The following is a 23,176-nucleotide window of genomic DNA, read 5'->3' as shown; positions in this document are numbered from 1 at the left end:
CCCAGTTCCCTTTACTGCGCCCCGCCTACCCCAGCCGGCCCCTCCTAGGAGTGACTGTGTCTGAGCCCACGTCTCCCTTCGACCCCCTGTTCCCACCGTGCGACCTGTGCCCCCGATCTGATCTGTGCCCGGCCCGCTCTCATCCTTCCCCCTCCCTGTAGCTCGGGTATCTGCGTCCACTCCCACCGGCCTCTCCCTGAGACCGCCGCTGCAGCTAGCCACCCCCCCACCCCCAGGCCTCCCTGGCATGTCTCCCTGCTGCCCTTTTACATATATCCTTCCTGTAACGGTTAACCTTTGCACCCCCACGGCCCCCCATGTGCACACACCCCACCTGACCCATCTCTACAATCTATGCAAACACCCTGTGCTGACCAAAGGTGGATTAAGATTTATTGGGGCACTGGGCACAAAAAACATTCGGGCCCCCCGCCGGCCCATGAGTTCTGAAACTGGGGGTGGGTAGGAGCTACACACCCACTTTTTAACATGAGCAACCAGGAGTGGCAGTGGCTGCGCTTTGCAGGGAGGGAGCTGATAAGCGCAGCCCCTGTAAGTGGAGCCAGCCTCTTCCTGGTGGGAGCCATCACCACAGGGCCCTGCCCCCTCCTCTTCCTCTACCCCAAGATGCTAAAAGACAACACACAGTTAGTCTGTAAAAGATTTTGTCAGAGGATATTGTGAAAGCCAAGACTGTAACAGGATTCAAAAAAGAACTAGATAAATTCATGGAGGATAGATCCATCAATGGCTATTAGCCAGGATGGGCAGGGATGATGTCCCTTAGCCTCTGTTTTTCAGAAGCTGGGAATGGGTGACAGGGGATGGATCACTTGATCTTTACCTGTTCTGTTCATTTCCTCTGGGGCACCTGGCATTGGCCACTGTTGGAAGACAGGATACTGGGGTAGATGGACCATTTGTCTGATCCAGTATGGCCACTCTTATGTTCTTAACCACCCAGGGAGCCTGGGCCCTGAGCGGAGCCCCAGACGCTCCACCTGCCCTGGGTGAGCCGAGACATGGGCTGGGGGCTGCTCTTGGCCCCCTGACCCCCCCATCCAGGGCAAGTGGAGGGTCCAGGGTGCCCCACGGTGACCTGGGCTTCGTGGGCATCTCTTACCATGCCTGGCTCCAGCCTCTGGCTTGGCCAGGATGTGTGGGACCTTAGGGGGAAGAGGAGGAGAAGGGACAGGGCCACAGTTCCACTGCTGATGGCCCTCTCCCCATCTACACAGGTTCCAGCACTGCTGTGGCCCCTTGGCACAAGCCTCATGGGCCTATGTGTCAATCTTCCACTGGCGCTGACCCATTTCTGCAATTGGAATCTGCATTCCTATATGTATACTTGGACTTTACATACTCAACTCTACATACAAAATGAAGGGGCCCTACATTAGCTGTTACTACTCAAGAAAGAGATTTTGGAGTCATTGTGGTTAGTTCTGTAAAAACATCTGGTCAGTGTGCAGTGGTAGTATGAGGGGGAAAAAAAATGGAGGGGGGGCTAACAATGTTAGGAAATATTAGGAAGGGAATAGATAATAAGACAGAAAATATCATGCCACTATATAAATCCATGGTATGCTCACACCTTGAATACTGCATGCAGTTCTGGTTGCCCCATCTCAAAAAAGAGAATTGGAAAAAGTACCAAAAAGGGCAACAAAAATGATTAGGGATATGGAACAGCTTTCATATGAGGAGAGATTAAAAATACTGAGACTGTTCATCTTAGGAAAGAGACAACTAAGGAGGGATATGTAAGTAGTTGAGTCTCAAATGCAAGAAATGCCACCTGGAGACAAAGTTGTTTGAGAGGAGCCAAGTGCTTTGTTAATTTATAGAGAAATCTAATATGTGCTTCCACTCTAGACATGCAGAAAAGCAAAGATTTCCTAAAGGGGATGACTGAGTCTCTGTTGGATATTATGAAGACATTCCCAAGACTTACTATCCTTGGGGACTTCAACATCCATGCAATGATCCCAAATCTCTTAGATACTCTCTGGATCTATACGCAGAGCTAGTTGCTCCTTGACCTGTTTTTTGGAATGGGTGTGGCTCTTGGGAATACAAGGAAACATCATTTTGTCCTGCAATGAGTATCACCACTGTCAGGCTCAGATCAAAATCCTCTCAAGTCTCCAGGCAAGAAAAAGTTATCATGATAGTTTACCCATTGAGCTGTTTGGATCCAGTGAAATTCCGAAACATACTGCAGGTAACTCTACCCAATGTGAAAGGCCACAGGATAGAAGATGCAATGAGATTATATGACCACTGGTTAATCACAGACTTTGATGCTCTGGCACTAAATTGTCCATTTCTTCCTCCTTGTCCCAGTAGATTACCATCATTTTCTGATGTCCTGTGACAGAAGAAAGAGCAAGAAAGAAAACTTTAGCAGCAGTATAAAGTATGACAGAAACAAACTGGAATACTTCTGCTCAACTCCAGAACCAACCATATTGATATCAGCCTACTTCTCAGAGAAAATAATTCACATCCAAGCTTAATTTCTGGAACACTAGGAGCCATATGCCAGATACAGGCCCAGGAACAAGATATCTCCTGTCCCTAAATTTGTCCCATTTGTACAGCAGGAAATCCCAGAAGCAAGTGCAGGAAAGCAAAGTCACCACCTTCGTGCTAATCGTTCTTGGCTGCTGAAGGAGAATTGAGATAATTTGGGAGCACAACTAATTGAAATTGTCAGCACCTCCTTTGAGGATGGGAATATACCACCCATCACAAAGCAATCCAGCTAGTATGTACAGAACAATCACTCAATGCAGTTGAGGTGTTGCAGTTACCTGATTACTCCTGAGAGCATTCTGCGCTGAAAAAGTAAAAATTCTGTGCATAATATTTTAAAATTCTGCACGTTTTACTTGTCAATAAATAAATGTGGAGGCTCCAGCAAGGCAGTGGGAGCGCAGGCCACTGGCTGCATGAAGGTGGGACACGAACTCAGTGGTGAGGCTACACCTGACACAGTACAAGGGCTGGGCCTGCCCCAGAAATGACCTGGGGCCCTGCCCCTCTGTACCAGGTGCACCAGGTGTGGGGCAGGAAGGCTCAACCAGGCAATATCCAAGTGTGAAGAAGCTCGGTGTGGGGGGGATCCAGGTGTGGGGTGAGAAGGTTCTGTGTGGGACAATGTGGGTGAAGGCAGCTAAGTGGCGGATCTAGGTGTGGGGGGATCTGGATGCACAGAAGCTCGTTGTGGGGGTTCCAGGTGCAGGGGCAATGGGACTCTTCAGGGGCTTCCAGATAAAGGTGGTTGAGGCTGACCCCTAGCCTCTCCCTTTCAGTCGAGCACATGTATCCCTGCACCCCCACTGAGACACCCATTCCCTCCATCCCCCTGTGTCCCTGCACCCCCTCATCCCGCCTCCTCCCCTCATCCCTATGTGTCCCTGCACCCTTCCCCCTGTCCTTATGTGTCTCTTTTCCCCCACTCAGCCATCCCCCTTCCCCCATGTGGCCTTGCACTCCCTCCCCCATCCCCATGTGGCTCTGCACCTCTCTCCCCACTGTGACCCTGCACGTCCACTCCCATTCAGCCCCTGCCCCAGTCTGTCCTCCTGCACTAGCCCTTAAGAACCCGTCTGACCCCCCAGCAGCCCCACTCTGTCTGTCTCCCCATATCCCCTGTCTCCTGACTTGGCCCAACAGGTACTGTGAAGAAGGCACTGAAGGCTCTCTCTCTCTCTTCCTAGCTGGTTGGGAGTGGCTGCTCTGTTTTAGCTCTACAGTGCCCTCTAGTGGGTAAAAGGCAGAAGTGCAGCAACTTTCTGGCAGAAGCTATTTTCTATAAAAATAAAAATATGCATGGCACATTAATTATGCGCATTCACAGTGGTGCAGAATTTCTCCAGGAGTAATAATCCACTGGAACTGTCAACTTTGAGTGAAATTTGTATGTGAAGGAAACAAAATCTTTTTGAGAACTGGCCCATGGATCTCACTTCTCGAGGAGATCAAGATGACCACAAAATTCAGAACGTGCAGAATCCACTTTGATTTAGTCTTCCCATAACAATATCTCCCTGAAGTCTGGTTCTTGCTGATGGGAGGGAAAAGAGAAAAAGAGAGATTTTTATGTGTATTCCTCATGGGAGGAGCTCAGATAAGTGTAGTATAAAAATCTAGATAAATAATTTCTTTATAACAAAACTCAGTGTAAGTGGATGGTGTCTTTTAATAAAGGCTTTTAGTTACACAATGTTTCAAGAACATATATAGACATCTATATTTCATATACAAAAATACTAGGGTTTTTTTATTTGTTTTTTTACCAGAAAGGATTGCTTTTACTTATTCATGTTGTATAGCGGCAAGAAAGAAACTCTGTACATATTCTATAATCTTTTTCAGGTCACCTTGATTTTGCTGGGAGTGATAAAACCACTTTTGAAGCATATTCACAATGAGCACGGCTGCAGAGCGAAAGTTTATTAATCTCAGGAAGAGGCTAGATCAGCTGGGCTATCGACAACCCTTGGGAGTGGAGAGCTTGCCTCTGGTGGAAAAACTTTTCAGGTATCCAGACAAAAGGGAAATCTTTAAAAAGAACATTAGTCATAGCAGTGCATGCTACTTGATGAAAAAATGAGTGGAAAACTGTCTTATTCTTTTAAAAAATTGCTTTAAAAACAAAAACAAAATTTTCTATTGAAATAGGGTCAAATGAGAAATTGTTTAAAGTGAACATTTAACATTTTATGAGAATTTACTGGGATATTTTCTAAGTATTGACAAGTTAAGAAAATTCTAGTATCCAACTCCTGGGACAATTGGGTTTTTACCGGTCTCTATAAAGGCTGATGATCTGCACTTAAAAATTCAAAATGTCTAAAGTGAGGCTAAAAATGAAAACATACCTCCTGACTCAGGTTCTTAATAATCTTATGTGGGTAGAGTGTATATATCATTAGCTGTGTCCACATTTACTGAAATGTGTAATGGAATGCAACTGGTTGCATAAAGCAGAAAATGAATGTAGCTAAGTAGTATGTCTGGAGGACAACTTATCCACCCTTCAGCTGTTTGATGGCTTTGATGCCATTAGGCACACAGGAATTGCCATACTGGATCAGAACAGAGGTCCATCTAGTCCAGTATCCTGTCTCGGATAGTGGCCAGCACCAGATGCTTCGGAGGAAGGTGTAAGAACCCCACAATCAGCAGTTGTGGAATAATTTGCCCCATTCTTAGGTCTCTTCCTGAGTACCAGTAGATTGATTTGAGCCCACTGAGGCATGAGGTTTAATGTTTGTTAAAATTAATTATGGTAATTAAATATTCTTGAGGTACATATCAATACCAATCTCTTTTTGAATCAGGTTTAAATTCTTGGCCTCAGTGACTTCCTGTGGCAATGACTACCACCGTTTAATTACATGTTGTTTATCAATTTTGAATTTCCTTTCCTTTAATATAATTGAATGTCCACTTGTTCTTGTGTTATGAGGCAGGGAGAACCAAAGTTTTTTGATCTGCCTTGTCTATACTATCTATACTTTTATCATGTCTCTTCTTCTTCTTCTCCTTTCTAATGTCATCAATCCCAATCTTTTCAATCTTTCTTCATATGACAGTTTTTCCATGCCCCTGATTATTGTCATTGCCTTTCCTTGAACACCTCTAGTTCGGAAATGTCTTTTTTAAGAAGGGATGCACGCAGTATTCCAGATGAAGCCACATCAGTGATTTATATAAAGGCACTATAGTATTTTCTGTACTATTCACCATTGTGTTCTTTATGCATTTTATGCCAGTTCTCATTTTCAGTCTTAATGGACAAACCAATCTGTCCACTCAATATTTTTAAGTTCATGTCCGTTGCAGCTTGTCCTTGAAGAGCAACATAAAACATTTTAATGTAGAAAAACCAAAAGTAAAGGCAACTCATTTTATCTACAAGGAGAGCAGCTCAATCTAGTTTCTGGTTGAATAACCAGGTCCAGGGTGTCCATAGACAAGATACTTTTTAAGAAAAAATTGATAACCTAATTGATTATTGAAGCTAGAAGCTTTCTTGATAGGATATCATTTTCCATAGTGAAAATTTAAGAAGTTTTCTATTTAAAACAATAAAACTACTTGTGCTGCTGTGATTTTTTTCTTCACAAAGATAATTCTTTAGGAAAAATTAGTTAGACCTAATTTTAGGAATACATTTGTTAATCCCACATTTTTGGTTTACAGACACTTGGTATGTTACAGAAACTAATTATTGGTGGCCTTTGGTGGTTCTGCCAACATTATTATGTAAGCATAGAATCCTTTCTATATATCTAGCAAGTTGTAACCAGCAATTCTAGACTAAAGCCAGAAGGAAAAGATCAGCCACATTTATGTCTATTGCATTATACGGCATTAATATTTTGAAGTTTGCACTGAATTATTGTCAAATCTTTATAGTGAAAATTCTGACTTTATATACCTATGTTTTGGAATGTACCTGTGTATAATGCTAGGAGAGGGAGTCTTAAAATCTCTCTAGTACTGGGGTGGCTAACCTGTGGCTCCGGAGTCACATGCGGCTCTTCAGAAGTTAATATGCGGCTCCTTGTATAGGCACCAACTCTGGGGCTGAAGCTACAGGTGCCAACTTTCCAATGTGCTGGGAGGTGTGGCTCACTGCTCAACCCCTGACTCCGACACAGGCCCTGCCCCCACTCCACCCCTTCCTGCAACCTCCCCTAAGCCTGCCATACCCTCATTCCTTTCCCTCCGAGCCTCCTGCACGTCATAAAACAGTTTATCGGGAGGTGTGGGGAGTGGGTGGGATGTGGAATTTATGTGGGGCTGCTGACATATTACTGTGGCTCTTTGGCAATGTACATTGGTAAATTCTGGCTCCTTCTCATGCTCAGGTTGGCCACCCCTGCTCTAGTAGATTAAACAAGTAATTTAAAAATGGTTTCAAACAACATGACTGCCTTTTTAAGGACAAAATAATCATTTGAGATTATAATTTTCAATTTGGTAGGATTCTTACCTGAATTTAGACTGTTTGCTGTCTTTTGATTTCAGTGACCTTGTCCATACAACAGAGAGCCTGCGTAGTACAAAGTTATCTGCTGGAAAAATTGAAAAAGAATGCAGCAATTTTGATGCTATTCTAGAACCTTATAAAGCAGAGAATGCTAAACTCACCAGAGAAAATAATGAATTACATTTAGAGATATTGAAACTGAAAGAACAATCTGATCGTCATGTTAAAGGTAATATGAAAAATTAAGATAATTTTCAGTCTCTCTGAATATCAAAAATAACTGGATTTTGTTTCAGATTGCACATACAGTCCTGATCCTTCAAATTCTTCTGTATGTTCTTAACTTTAAGCCCATGTGTAGTCCCATTTACTTCAGTGTGTTTACAGACTGGGGCCTAAATGTACAAATGTTTGTTCTATAATCCAAAGGCTGCTGAACTCCAATACATTAACATTCTGTCAAGTTTAATGTCAAGTTACATTTTGTACTGACATACTTGTACTACAGTGATACTCAGACCAAGGCTCGGGAGTTGCAAGTGGCTCTTTAATGTGTTTCCTGTGGCTCTTTGCAACACATGATATTAAAATACTGTGTGATGTTATTAACCAATCAGGGTACTTTTGCTATGTTGTTAACCAGTTGTAGTGATCAGTCATTTTGCTGTGAGAACAATTTTTATATATATATAAAAATAGTAAATGAAACAATGAATTCACACTACTGTGGCTCTTTTGGGTACTGTTGATCGCTAATTTGGCTATCCTGAACCACTGAGGTCTGAGTATCACTGTTTTACAACATGGAAAATTGCTTAAAAATTAAAATACTAGGAATATTGCTGTTTAAAGTGTGGCTTTACTTTGAAAAGGGACTATGTGTATAAATATGAATGAAAAGTCTTTCTGTGTCTTTCTATCTTTATGATCTTTCAGTGACTTCTAAATCAAATTTGTTCATTTTTCAAATCTGTGGGTTTTTACCCATCTGGCAAACTGCAAACTCACCCTGAAATCTAACAGTGAAGCCAGGGTTTTTTTTTCTGGCTCATCACTAATACTTAGCTCTTATAAAAATGCTTTTCATTCATAGATTCAAAGCGCTTAAAAATTCTGTAACTGGAATTTAGTTAACAATCTTGAAGAGAATCTAGTTCAATATTGCAGAGTTGTATTAGCTATACACTTCTAAAACAAAAAAAAATAGTATCTTAATAATTAAAGTAAGTAGAGTTCACTCTGAATATACACTTACTTAAAAAACAACCACATTACAGTCTCTTTTCAGAACTGATGTGCTCTTTAATTGAAGGGTATTCATGGAAGCCGCAGGTCTAATGGGAAATCCTGCTCTCTGACTGGTTTCTCACAAAGTTGCACAGATCATGCTAAGCAGATGAGCGAAAGCCATTGGATCCCTTCCAGTCCTAGCAGCTAAGAACAGAAAAGGAGGGAGAAGAAGTTCTGTTTTATCTTTGCAGGGACCATAAGATAAATGACACGCTATCATTTCCTTAAAATATCATTGTTTGTGATATTGGTCCTCATTATTTAAACAAGCAGTGTTCATCCTATAAATTACTTTACTTTTTTATCTGTGGGCTTTTCATACTATTGAATGGTCAGAAAGGAAATAAGTATAATGTCAGATCTTCATTGTTTATCACTGAATTATTTTAGAAGTATCTGGGCTAAATGTTACAGTATGAACCCTCCAGAATTTGCAGATTAACATTTTGTAAATTGGAAGAAAAACTTGTTTTGTGTGTTTCAACACTAAAGAGGTTTTAAACTTTTTCAATACACTTGTGAGAAATAATGACCACAAATGTCCAGTTTGTTTTTTTTAATTACATTATATGAGTTAAAATTGAAGATTCCTGAGGTCAAACTTAATTTTAGCCTATGACTATCATAAGTAAATTCCAGAGTAAGTTCTTCTGCCCACATAAAATATAGATCTTGTTCCAGTCTTGAACACGCACAATATGCCACTGGCACATTCTAGTCTAGAAGTTGACAGCCTCGTGTTGAAATTTTCAGGAAGACTTTATTAACTAAAGTAAGAAAGACCTATCAAAACAAATACCATGTACATTAATAGAGTAGAGTAAAATATACCCTTCAATTGTATTTTATATATACATATATATATAAATGAAAAATGTTTGTTACTTTGAGGGCTGTGTTTAAAAAACGATTGTCAGTGGACTTTCATTGTGTTCCTAAAGCTTCCACAGTTAAAGTAAAAATGTGTTGTAAAAATTACTATCATAATACTTTTACCAACCACCTTTAATAAAATTAACTGCAGAGTCAAGATGTTAGTACATTTTAAAATAATAATGTATCCTGAATATTGACAGAGAAAGCTAAAGCGTCTATGTTCTTTTTCGTGCAATAGCATTACAATGACAAATGTAATCAGCAAAAGCAGTATTCCAGTATATTTATCTCTTCTTTTTTCATTACTATTTTCACTATGAATGAAGAGCCAGTGACAGTTTTCTTTGCTGCATCATCAGCGTAGTCCTGGCTATAAAGACATCTTAACCCTTTCTAAGGAGGAGCAAATCAGTCTAAGGGTGATATTCAGATGGCACAGAGCAGTCATAGTAATCACTTTTGCCACTTATTATTCCTGGCATAGAAGGATAAATAGTTGATGGCTAGAAGAAAGAGGATCAGAGGGGTAGCCATGTTAGTCTGTATCCACAAAAACAACAAAGAGTCCGGTGGCACCTTAAAGAAAGCTTATGCCCAAATAAATCTGTTAGTCTTTAAGGTGCCAAGAAAAAGGATATGGCCTGGATGTTTGAGCCCTTGTGTCTGTTGCAGCCTGGCATAAATTAGCGCAGCACAACTCAAGAGGAAGAACCTGCACAGAGCATCACTGAGATCAGAGGCAAAGCTTTTGCACATCACCCCCATGAGCTGTGCTCTATTGTTTGACAGAACTAGAAGTCTCCAACTCATTCCACTGGAGTCTGTCTATACTGAATAAAAATAACAACAACAACAATATTAATCTGTAAATAAAACTCAGATGTTACTTACATGAAGTAAGACTTTAACAGCTGAAAAACCTATTAGTAATAATGAGAGAAAATTTGCATGAACTTTGCAAGAATCTAAAGAACTACATAACATTATCAGCTCCTGTGTAATTTTCATGTTTTTGAAAACGAGGACATTTGACTCCTTTATGCATATATTTGTATGATTAGAATATTGATAATAGCTATTGTTTTGTTTTTTTCTAGATTTGAAGGCCACATTAAGAAAGGTTGAACATGAGACAGCTGACTTGAAGTTTCTGAATAATCAATATATACATAAAATTCGATCATTAGAGCGAGATAACAAAGCCAAGACTGAAAAAATTCAGCAACTTCAGGAGAAGAATCTACAAGCAGTAGTACAAACTCCAGGTACGACCACTGCATATAAAGCAATTCAAGATAATCTTACTTTTCCCAAACTGTGATGATCTACTTTCTAGGTAAGGATGAGAAGCTGGGAGGAAATTTATAGCATTTCAGTACACGATTATCTTCTTAAACTTTTGGCTCTCTGCTCTGCAAGTCTGCTTTTTCACATGTTTAAGAAAGATTTGTGTAACATAATATTATCAAAGAAAGATGATGAGTGATATGGGCAAAGTTGCCCCTGGAAAATTACATAGTTAGAACATGACCTTAAAGTATCTTGTTAACCAACATAATTTTGACCATAACTCTGCTACCAATGGCAAATCATGTTTAACACTGTCAGCTGGTCATGGGTAAACCCATGTGTCAGTAGTTTGTCTTTAACATTGTGCAGTTGGTCGTGGTTAATATGATTTGTCCCTGTCTATATTGACTGCACAGTAATGGTCAGCATCATGTTAGTTAACCTGTTAGAGGAATCTGAGGGCTGCTGTCTTGTAACAGCCACAAAGGGCTGTAAACCTAGTTCAAAATGAGAGTAATCTAGTGGTTTCTAAATGCTAGCCTCCTTGTTTTCAGTAATCATGCCTCTCCCTTGCCTTTTATTGGTAGGCTGATAGCAAGAAGGGTGTGTGGAACATGAGAACCTATGTTGGCTGTACAGCTTCAGGATCATCATCCTTGCATCTGGTTGATCCTCTCTGAGCCACTTACTTTGCTTTTGGAACTGAAGTCTGTTTAGTATTGGGGTGGAAAACTATCATAGTGCACCAGGGATCTAGCTCTCTGGGAACTCAAATAATTTAAAGTAGTCTCTCTCTGCACATCTCTCTGATAAATTAACATGTGCTAGTGTTTAATTTCACTTGTTAGGGTAACTTCTCTCTTTCACTTCCTTTCCCACACTAAAACAACAAGGAGTCTGGTGGCACCTTAAAGACTAACAGATTTATTTGGGCATAAGCTCTTGTGGGTAAAAATCCCATTTCTTCAGATTCATGGAGTGAAAATTACAGATGAAGACGTTATTATACTGACACATGAAGAGAAGGGAGTTACCTCACAAGTGGCAAACCAGTGCTGACAGGGCCAATTCAATCAGGGTGGATGTAGTGCACTCCCAATAATTGATGAGGAGGTGTCAATTCCAGCAGAGGGAAAGTTGTTTTGTTGTGAGCCAGCCACTCCAGTACCCAAATTAATGGTGTTAAATTTGCAAATGAATTTCAGTTCTGCAGTTTCTCTTTGAAATCTGTTTCTGAAGTTTTTTTTGTTCAAGTATGGCTATTTTTAAATCTCCGTTATAAAATGTCCAGGAAGATTGAAGTGTTCTCCTACTGGCTTTTGTATGTTACCATTGCCGATGTCCGATTTGTGTCCATTTATTCTTTTATGTAGGGACTGTCTGGTTTTGGCCAATGTACGTGGCAGAGGGGAATTGCTGGCACATGATGGCATATATCACATTAGTAGATGTGCAGGTGAATGAGTCCCTGATGGTATGGCTGATGTGGTTGGGTCCTCTGATGGTGTCGCTAGTGTAGATATGGGGACAGAGTAGGCAATGTGGTTTGTTTATAGGGATTGGTTCCTGGTTTAGTGTTTCTGTGGTGTGGTGTGTAGTTGCTGGTGAGTATTTGCTTCAGGTAGGTTGGGTGGCTGTCTGTAAGCGAGGACTGGCCTGCCTCCGAAGGTCTGTGAGAGTGAGGGATCGTTTTCCCTCATTTATTGCCACATTTATTGTGAATACAGAAAGAATCATAGTAAGCAGTTAGTTACAGCTATAACATTCCATTCAATTTCATATTTATTCACACACACACACACACACACAGGTTCTGCAAGGTTGTTATCATAGTTACCAGCCTTAGAGTTGCTTATGCCAAGCCACTGGCCAGGTGGTCTGGACATGAGGAGGGAGCAGGGCCTTGTCAGATGCTCATGTGATGCTCTTGGAAGTTGGTTTGCAGAATCAGACCCCAAAGTTCTCACTTTCTAGAGTCCATTTTTATAGGAATTTCTTCCTGTTCCAGTCTATGGGAATTCCTTCATCATGTTGTTGCTGAATCAATCAGCAGATAGCACATTCCTGACGGCTCCATGCTGCCAGATGTTATCTTGTTCTTTGGTTCTCCCATCCTTGAGGCTGTTGGGTGGATTCCAGTCTGCCCTCCAGGAATCCTCTGGTTATTTCCACTTGATGCCTTCTTCAGCCGATGGACACTGGATTCTTAGGCTGGCACCTCCCTGATCATTCAGTTATTATCCACACCAAGCATCCATCCACATACATCCTCTATCTCTATTTTAATCACAATTGTTAACAAAGCGAGATGAATACAACAAAAGGGCAGGGAGTCTCTGGGTGCTGTTTCTGTTGTTACAGAGTATTGCTTTGAGTCTCTCTCTGTGTGAGTAGTTGATGTTACAAAGAATTGCTTTGAGAACAGACTCTGTCTTAGAATGTACTAACACAATTAGCAGCTTGCAAGTTTCACACAGAGAGGGAGAGAAACAGTACCAAAAACCAAGAGACCTCTTAATTAGTAATACCCTGGAATTTAAACTATGGGGAATCAAACTCATTTGTGATTTTAATACAGAACTTCTTTAATATGATCCAACACTGTACGTGATAGCCAGTGGTGTTTTGTTATGTTCCTTGTTGGGCCTGTCCTGTAGTAGATGACTTCTGGGTACCCGTCTCACTCTGTCAATCTGTTTCCTCACTTCCCCAGGTGGGTATTGTAGTTTTAAGAATGCTTGATAAAGATCTAGTAGGTGTTTGTCTCTGTTTGAGGACTGGAGCAAATTCAGTTGTATCTTAGGGCTTGGCTGTAGATAATGTGTAGATAGTGTGACATGTCCTGGATGGAAGCTGGAGGCATGTAGGTAAGTATAGCGGTCAGTAGATTTCCGGTATAGGGTGGTGTTTATGTGAACATCACTTATTTGCACTGTAGTGTCCGGGAAGTGGATCTCATGTGTGAACTGGTCCAGGCTGAGCTCGATGGTGGGGTGGAAATTGTTAAAATCTAGGTGGAATTCTTCAGGGGCCTCCTTCCCGTGCATCCATATGATGAATATGTCATCAATGTAGTGCAAGTAGAGGAGGGGCACTAGGGGACGAGAGCTGAGGAAGTGTTGTTCTAAGTCAGTCATAAAAATGTTGTCATACGGTGGGGCCATGCGGGTACCCATAGCAGTGGGGTATAAGTTGTCCCCAAATCTGAAATGGTTGTGGGTGAGGACAACCTCACAAAGCTCAGCCATCAGGTGTGCCGTGGCCTCATCAGGGATACTGTTCTTTACAGCTTGTAGTCTATCCTCATGTGGAATATTGATGTAAAGAGCTTCTACATCCATGGTAGCCAGGATGGAGTTTTCAGGAAGATCACCAATGCATTGTAGTTTCCTCAGGAAGTCAGTGGTGTCTCGAAGATAGCTAGGAGTGCTGTTAGCATAGTGTCTGAGGAGAGAGTCCAAATAGCCAGATAATTCTACTGTAAGAGTGTAGTTTCTTTTGGTACTCCTTGGTGGGATCAGAGGATAGTGGCCTGTAGAATGTGGTGTTGGAGAGTTGCCTGGCAGCCTCCTGTTCATAATCCAACCTGTTCATTATGACTACAGCATCTCCTTTGTCAGTCCCTTTCATTATGATGTCAGAGTTGTTTCTGAGGCTGTGGATGGTGTTGCGTTCTGTACGGCTGAGGTTATGGGGCAAGTGATGCTGTTTGTTCACAATTTCAGCCTGTGCAGGTCTGCAGAAGCACTCTTTGTGGAAGTCCAGTATGTCATTTTAATCCGTCAGGAGGAGTCCACACCCAATTCTTCTTGCAGTGTTGGTAGGAGGGTTCCTGTGGGTCAGTGCACTGTTCAGTGGTGCTTTGAAAATATTCCTTGAGTCGGAGATGGCGAAAGTAGGCTTCCAGATCACCACAGGCCTCTGTATCGTGTTCGTGGGGGTTGTGGGGCAGAAAGAGTGTCCCCGAGATTGGACAGACTTTTCCACTGGACTAAGTGTGTGGTTGGATAGATTAACAATTAACAATATTGTTGGGTGAGTTAAGGGTGCCACTGTTATAGCCCCCTGTGGCATATAGGAGTTTAGATAGTTTACTGTCCTTTTTCATCTGTAGAAAAGTGAAGTGTGCGTTGTAAATGGCTTGTCTCATTTTTGTAAAGTCCAGCCACATGGAAGTTTGTGTGGAAGGTTGGTTTTGTATGAGTGTCTTCAGTATCGAGAGCTCATTCTTGATCTTCTCATGTCTGCTGTACAGGATGCTGATCAGGTGATTCCTTAGTTTCTTTGAGAGTGTGTGGCACAATCTCTTACCATAGTCAGTGTAGTATGTCGATTGCAATGGATTTTTTACCTTCAGTCCATTTGGTATGGTGTCCATCTGTTTGCACTTGGAAAGGAAGATGATGCCTATCTGTATCTGTGCAAGTTTTTTGATGAGGTTGACGGATTTCCACTCCATACGGCTAAATTCAGTACCTTGCATGGTGTCAAGTGTCGGGGTGTCAATAAATCTGTTAGTCTTTAAAGTGCCACCGCACTCCTTGTTGTTTTTGTGGATACAGATTAACATGGCTACCCCCTGATACTTTCCCACACTCTTTCAAATGGGGAAATGTTCATGGGAAACTACAACATTTAAGGTTTTATTTCTGAGTTCTTTTGTTTACCTATCCACTATTGGCATCTGAAAGAAATCCATGTACAATTTAGCTAAAATTAAGCTATCTTCTACTCTTTTTCACCTCCACACATTCATGCTCCTCCTTTGGGATTTTTGTTAATTTCTTACTTGATGACCCATTGTACTCTTTTATGTCTGTGGCTTTACTCCTTTCTTTCCCCTCTCATTTTTCCCCCTCAAGAGTCTTCTGTAATTACCCCTATTCCATGCACAAAGATAATACATCATATTTAATGTTCTGGTAAGTACAACTAGTGGTTACTGCCTCTGAAACTAGTTAGTACTATCCCTGTATGTTTTTTATTTATATAATCTAATATAAAAAAACTGTTGGTGCACATGGCTCTTTAATTTACAAGCAAATAGCCAAGATTGCTCGAAGCATCTGTAATATAAATTAGATAAAGTAATGAAATTAATGACAGACCATTTGGAATTATGGGTGGAAGGAGACATCAGTAAACAATGAGGAGCTAAGTTTAGTCACATCAAGTAGATCCTAAATGTTGTTTTGTTTAACCTTTTGACATTTTAATTTAATTTTTTTTAATTCAGTGCTTTGCTGCTAGTAGGACATAGATAAGTGTTGGAAATCTCACTAAAAGGAGTGTTTTAAGGAGAGACAGGTTGTTTATTGAACAAGAGTGACACATCATTTGGCTGGAGGTGGTCACTAGAGTGATACAAGGAATCCCTTCTATCAAGTGCTGAGAGTGCTGGAGAAGCAGTAATTCTAGCCCATGCTTCCCTAGGGAGATGTGAACATTATTTGCAAATGCTGATGCACTATTACTAGATCACTTTGTGAGCCTCCCTTCTGTGTTATCTCTCCCCACTGTGTTTTGTCTCCTCCTTGCTCTCTACTATATTTTTTGCCTTCTACTGCTAATTAATTCCTAATTTAGGGTATGTCTACACTATGAAATTAGGTCGAATTTTTAGAAATCTGTTTTTTAGAAATTGTTTTTAGATAGTCAATTGTGTGTGTCCCCACACAAAATGCTCTAAGTGCATTAGGTGTATTAACTTGGCGGAGTGCTTCCACAGTACCGAGGTTAGCGTTGACTTCCGGAGCATTGCACTGTGGCTAGCTATCCCACAGTTCCCGCAGTCTCCGCCGCCCATTGGAATTCTGGGTTGAGATCCCAATGCCTAATGGGGCAAAAACATGGTCGCGGGTAGTTCTGGGTACATGTCGTCAGGCCCTCCCTCCGTGAAAGCAACGGCAGACAATCGTTTTGCGCCTTTTTTCCTGAGTTACCTGTGCAGATACCATACCACGGCAAGCATGGAGCCCACTCAGCTCACTGTCACCGTATGTCTCCTGAATGTTGGCATATGCGGTACTGCATTGCTACACAGCAGCAGCTCATTGCCTCGTGGCAGCAGACGGTGCAGTAGGCCTGATAACCATCGTCACCATGTCTGAGGTGCTCTTGGCCACCTCGTTAAGGTCAGTCAGGAGCGCCTGGGCAGACATGGGCGCAGGGACTAAAATAGGAGTGACTTGACCAGGTCATTCTCTTTAGTCCCGCTGGCAGTTGTATTGCACCATCTTCTGCCGAGCAGCCAGGAGATGAGGATGGCTAACAGTCCTACTGCACCATCTGCTGCCAGCCATAGATGTAAAAGATAGATAGAGTGGATCAAAACAAGAAATAGACCAGATTTGTTTTGTATTCATTTGCTCCCTCTGTGAAATCAACGGCCGACAATCGTTTTGGTGAGGTCTGTCAGGGGCACCTTGAAAAGTTTAATGGAGATTCAGTCCTGCCTGGAATACCGGGGAGAGGGATAGCTTAGTGGGTTGAGCATTGGCCTGCTAAACTCAGGGTTTTGAGTTCAATCCTTGAAGGGGCCATTCTGTGTGACAATTGTTTTTGTTTCATCTTGATGTAAAGCCACCCCCTTTGTTGATTTTAATTCCCTGTAAGCCATGTTGTCAGTCGCCACTCCCTCCGTCAGAACAACGGCAGACAATTGTTCATCGCCTTTCTTCCGTGCAGACATCATACCACGGCAAGCATGAAGCCCGATCAGATCTCTTTGGCAATTAAGAGCACATTAAACACACGCATTATCCAGCAGAATATGCAGCACCAGAACCTGGCAAAGCGAAACCAGGCAAGTAGGCGACGTCAGCGCGGTGACGAGAGTGATGAGGACATGGACACAGACTTCTCTCAAAGCATGGGCCCTGGCAATGTGGGCATCATGGTGCTAATGGGGCAGGTTCATGCCGTGGAACGCTGATTCTGGGCCCGGGAAACAAGCACAGCCTGGTGGGACCGCATAGTGTTGCAGGTCTAGGATGATTCCCAGTGGCTGCGAAACTTTCACATGCATAAGGGCACTTTCATGGAACTTTGTGACTTGCTTTCCTCTGCCCTGAAGTGCCGGAATACCAAGATGAGAGCAGCCCTCACAGTTGAGAAGCGAGTGGCGATAGCCCTGTGGAAGCTTGCAATGACAGACAGCTACCGGTCAGTTGGGAATCAATTTGAAGTGGGCACATCTACTGTGGGGGCTGCTGTGATGCAAGTATCCAATGCAATCAAAGATCTGCTGATATCAAGGGTAGATATCCCCTTGGGGGACCCTGGGAAATGTGCAGGTCATAGTGGATGGCTTTGCTGCAATAAGATTCCCTAACTGTGGTGGGGCCATAGACAGAACCCATATCCCTGTCTTGGCACCAGAGCACCAAGCCGGTGAGTACATAAACCACAAGGGGTACTTTTCAATAGTGCTGCAAGCACTGGTGGATCACAAGGGATGTTTCACCAATATCAACGTGGGATGGCCGGGAAAGGTACATGACGCAAGCATCTTCAGAACTCTGGTCTGTTTCAAAAGCTGCAGGAAGGGACTTTCTTCCCAGACCAGAAAATAATCATTGGGGATGTTGAAATGCCTATAGTTTTCCTTGGGGACCCAGCCTACCCCTTAATGCCATGGCTCATGAAGCCATACACAGGCAGCCTGGAGAGTAGTCAGGAGCTGTTCAACTACAAGCTGAGCAAGTGCAGAATGGTGGTAGAATGTGCATTTGTACATTTAAAAGCGCGCTGGTGCAGTTTACTGACTTGCTTAGACCTCAGCAAAACCAATATTCCCACTGTTATTACTGCTTGCTGTGCGCTCCACAATGTCTGTGAGAGTAAGGGGGAGATGTTTTTGGCGGGGTGGGAGGTTGAGGCAAATCACCTGGCCGCTGGTTACGTGCAGCCAGACACCAAGGCAGTTAGAAGAGCACAGGAGGGCGTGGTGCGAATCAGAGAAGCTTTGAAAACCAGTTTCATGACTGGCCAGGCTACGGTATGAAAGTTCTGTTTGTTTCTCCTTGATGAAACCCCTCCCCACCTGAGTTCACTCTACTTCCTTGTACTCTGACCACCCTCGCCTCCCCCCTTTGGTCACCGCTTGCAGAGGCAATAAAGTCATTGTTGCTTCATATTCATGCATTCTTTATTAATTGATCACACAAATAGGGGGATAACTGCCAAGGTAGCCTGGGAGGGGTGATGGAGGAAGGAAGCAGCGGGTGAGGTGGTGGAGGAGGGAAGGACAAGGCCACACAGCACTTTAAAAGTTTAAAACTTATTGAATGCCAGCCTTCTATTGCTTGGGCAATCCTCTGGGATGGAGTGGCTGGAGGCCCCCCCACCGCGTTCTTGGGCATCTGGGTGAGGAGGCTATGGAACATGGGGAGGAGGGCGGTTGGTTACACAGGGGCTGTAGCGACGGTCTGTGCTCCAGCTGCCTTTCCTGCTGCTTAACCATACCTTGGAGCATTAGTTTGATCCTCCAGCAGCCTCAGCATTGAATCCTGCCTCCTCTCATCATGCTGCCGCCACCTTTCAGCTTCAGCCCGCCACTTACTCTCTTTAGCCCTCCACCTCTCCTCCCGGGCATTTTGTGCTTCCCTGCACTCTGACATTGTCTGCCTCCACGCATTCATCTGTGCTCTGTCAGTATGGGAGGACAGCATGAAGTCAGAGAACATTCGCGAGTGCGTTTTTTTTTTGCCTTCTAATCTTCACTAGCCTCTGGGAAGGAGAAGATCCTGTGATCCTTGAAACACATGCAGCTGGTGGAGGAAAAAAAAAGGACGGTGGTATTTAAAAAGACACATTTTATAGAACAATAGGTACACTCTTTCATGGTAAATCTTGCTGTTAACATTATATACATAGCACATGTGCTTTCATTACAAGGTCGCATTTTGCCACCCCTCCCTCCTCCCTGTGGCTAACAACGGGGAACATTTCTGTTCAGCCACAGGCAAACAGCCCAGCAGGAATGGGCACCTCTGAATGTCCCCTTAAGAAAAGCACCCTATTTCAACCAGGTAACCATGAATGATATCACTCTCCTGAGGATAACACCGAGAGATAAAGAATGGATGTTGTTTGAACGCCAGCAAACATACGTTGCAATGCTTTGTTCTGCAATGATTGCCGACTATGTGCTACTGGCCTGGAGTGGTAAAGTGTCCTACCATGGTGGACGGAATAAGACTGCCCTCCCCAGAAACCTTTTGCAAAGGCTTTGGGAGTACATCCAGGAGAGCTTTATGGAGATGTCCCTGGAGGATTTACGCTCCATCCCCAGACATGTTAACAGACTTTTCCAGGAACTGTACTGGCCGCGAATGCCAGGGCAAATTAATCGTTAAACATGCTTGCTTTTAAACTACGTATACTATTTAAAAAGATACATTCACCAGAGGTCCCTTCTCCACCTGGCAGGTCTGGGAGGCAGCCTTGGGTGGGTTCGGGGGGTACTGGCACCAGGTCCAGGGTGAGAAACAGTTCCTGGCTGTTGGGAAAATCGGTTTCTCCACTTGCTTGCTGTGAGCTATTTACAACCTCATCATCATCATCTTCCTCGTCCCCAAAACCTGCTTCCGTGTTGCCTCCATCTCTATTGAAGGAATCAAACAACATGGCTGGGGTAGTGGTGGCTGAACCCCCTAAAATGGCATGCAGCTCATCATAGAAGCGGCATGTTTTGGGCTCTGACCCGGAGCGGCAGTTTGCCTCTCTGGTTTTCTGGTAGGCTTGCCTCAGCTCCTTAAGTTTCATGTGGCACTGCTTTGGGTCCCTGTTATGGCCTTTGTCCTTCATGCCCTGGGAGATTTTCACAAATGTTTTGGCATTTCGAAAACTAGAACGTAGTTCTGATAGCACGGATTCCTCTCCCCATACAGCGATCAGATCCCGTACCTCCCGTTTGGTCCATGCTGGAGCTCTTTTGTGATTCTGGGTCACCATCATGGTCATCTCTGCTGATGAGCTCTGTATGGTCACCTCTGCTGATGAGCTCTGCATTTATGTGCAGCTTGCCACGCTCGCCAAACAGGAAATGAGATTCAAAAGTTGGTGGGCCTTTTCCTATCTACCCGGCCAGTACATCTGAATTGAGAGCGCTGTCCAGAGCGGTCACAATGGAGTACTCTGGGATAGCTCCCGGAGGCCAATACCGTCAAATTGTGTCCACGCTAACCCAAATTTGACCCAGCAAGGCCGATTTCAGCGCTAATCCCCTTGCCAGGGGTGGAGTAAAGAAATAATAGATTTTAAGAGCCCTTTAAGTCGAAAAAAAGAGCTTCATCGTGTGGACGGGTGCAGAGTTAAATCGATTTAACGCTGCTAAATTCAACCTTCAACTCCTAGTGTAGACCAGGGCTTAGACTCACTTCTGCATTTCTGAAAAACTTTCCAGTGGCTTTGTAAAGACATAATGAATGAAGCTGTCAAAATCCAATCAATTCTCTTGATTTTAATTTTGCTGCTGGGGAATTTGCACAAAATTTTCAGGTGTGATTCTCTTGCTCATCTTTCAGAATTACTAGAAGGATTCCTTCAATCCTATTCCGAACACCTTTTTACCCCAGAAACATTATCTCATAGCTTTGTTTTTGGTGGTTTATTTTTCTGCTTTACCATTTTTAATGTAGCATCACTCAAGGTGTATTTCTGTAGCAATAAGAGTTTTATGGCTCTTGTGTAGCCACTTGCACTGATCTGCAATTCCATGGTTATATGATCATATGATAGCTTGTGAATCCCAGGATTCTTGTTGCTCCACAATATTCTGACCCTGGAAATTATTCTTTCATACAGGCAATCTTTATTTTTCTCACTGTGACATCCATTAGTGGCAAAGCATATGTCAAACATATAATTTTGGTATGTTTACTGTTACAGTTCAGGGCAACTGCACCTGTAGTCCCCCCTCCAGGATCCCTTAAGGACACCCAGCTTCTCTTAGCTTCTTTTAGGCTTCCAGCTTTTCAGCCATCGTGTGTCTTGTATAGAGAGCCATGTCTCTCTCCCTCCTGACAGGGCATTTTTCCAGATGGCACAGTTCCCTGCCTACACTGTGGTATTCGCAGCAAGCGCCATCATCTGCACTTTTTCTTCTCTTTGAAGGCTATAAACAGCATAATGGCACACAGCTATTTATAAGCAAGCATGCTTATTGTTAAGGTGAAAGCAGTACAGAGCAAATGTATTAAAAACTATACAAACCTACATGCCTGCTAAAAAGCTTACCAGAGGACACCCCGACTCCACCTTCAGCCTCTGATAAGTGTCAGTCTTCAAAAGCCACAACTGGCTTTTCCCATGGTTACAGGTTCATAACTGTTTTAGGCCATGTCTACTCTACCACTTATATTAGCAAAACTTATGTTGCTCAGAAGTGTGAAAAAAAACATGCCCCTGAGTGATAGGCACTGAATTTCTAATCTGCCTGGGGGTGCTCCCCCCCCCCGTTCTGTCCAGGCCCCACCCCCACTGAACCCTTTTCCCCAAGGCCCCACCCCACCCTGCTTCTTCCCATCCCTCCCCCTCCCACGCCATGTTCCCCAAGGGTGCTGCACCCTCGTTCCTCCTCCCTTCCCCCCCCAGTGCCTCCTGATGCCGCAAAACAGCTCATCCACGGGAGACGCTGGGAAGGATGGGGAAGCGCTGATGTGTGGGGCCTGCCAGCAGGCAGGAGGCACTGGGGGGAGGGGGAGGTTCTGGTAGGGGGGCACCCACCATTTTTTTCACATGGGTGCTCCAGTGCCTATGCCCTGAGCGACATACGTTTTGCCAGCAGAAGTGGTAGTGTGCACAGTGCTTTGTCGGTGGGAGACCTTCTCCCACCAATATAGCTACCGCTGCTCATTGAAATGGTTTTACTATGTTGACGGGAGAGGTCCTTCCCGTTGGCATAGAGCAGCCACACGAGCAATCTTACAGCAGCACAGCTGCATCGGTATAGCTGTGCCGCTGTAAGCTTTCTATTGTAGACATGGCCCTAGATTCAGAGGCAGAACAACCAGGAATAGTTCAGTCTCTCCTTTATACAGTTTGGGCCTTTGATCTTGGCCTTATGTAACAGATGATCAGCAGACAATTACTTACGCCTCACAGTGCAGCTCCAAAAGGCTGGATGTTTTCCTAACTGGAGGTGAGGAATTTGCATTAACCTCTCCCTAGTCATTTCCCAGTGTGATGTTGCAATCTATATGATTTTATGAAAATATGCTAATGAGTTTGAATATAATGTAACTGGAATGTGCTTCATGCAAAAGGTCTCTTGTAAGGTATCGTTACAAAGCTTATCATTACTGAGTGTGGTCATCCTATTTGTATAAATGTATCATGTATCTTGTATTTGAAACTAGAAATATGAAATATAACTCTGAGGTCCTATTGTAGTTATGCAAAGTGTGGGCCGTTAATAGTGGTTTGGAATCTTGATGGCTCCTATCAACCAGGACAATTGACTGTGGATGTCTCTGTTTGCTTGCAGGCCTTCCTGTGAGTCAGGCTGGGAGGAATGAAAGCTTGGGGTCTCACAGGACATGTGACCAGGTCACCTGGTACTGAAATCCATCTTAAACCTGGTGCTTTTCCATTTAGAAGGAGGGGTGGGGACCCAGAGAGACAAAAGATTCCTGTCTTGTGCCAAAGTGATATAAGGGGGTGGAACAGAACAAAGGGGGCTGCAGTCACGAGAAATACCCTAGCTAC

General features: G+C 43.3%; 1 protein-coding gene across 7 annotated transcripts in view; it reads left to right on the top strand.

Annotated features, from left to right (window-relative positions):
- The window catches only part of CEP135 (centrosomal protein 135), a 111,051-nt gene that overhangs the window by 2,518 nt on the left and 85,357 nt on the right, over positions 1–23,176 (top strand). For all 7 annotated transcript variants that reach the window (XR_006281068.1, XM_043513780.1, XM_043513778.1 and 4 more), the window contains exons 2-4: positions 4,384–4,548; positions 7,048–7,238; positions 10,273–10,440. Coding sequence is in view for 6 of the 7 variants with exons in the window: in XM_043513780.1 (XP_043369715.1) it covers positions 4,436–4,548; positions 7,048–7,238; positions 10,273–10,440 (472 nt within the window). In the remaining variant the exon portion in view is untranslated. The remainder of the gene's footprint in view (positions 1–4,383; positions 4,549–7,047; positions 7,239–10,272; positions 10,441–23,176) is intronic.

The sequence above is a fragment of the Dermochelys coriacea genome, chromosome 4 (assembly GCF_009764565.3).
Source record: "Dermochelys coriacea isolate rDerCor1 chromosome 4, rDerCor1.pri.v4, whole genome shotgun sequence".
Taxonomy (NCBI): Eukaryota; Metazoa; Chordata; order Testudines; family Dermochelyidae; genus Dermochelys; species Dermochelys coriacea.
Note: the sequence above shows the minus strand (reverse complement) of the source record. Positions and strands in the feature narration are given on the sequence as shown.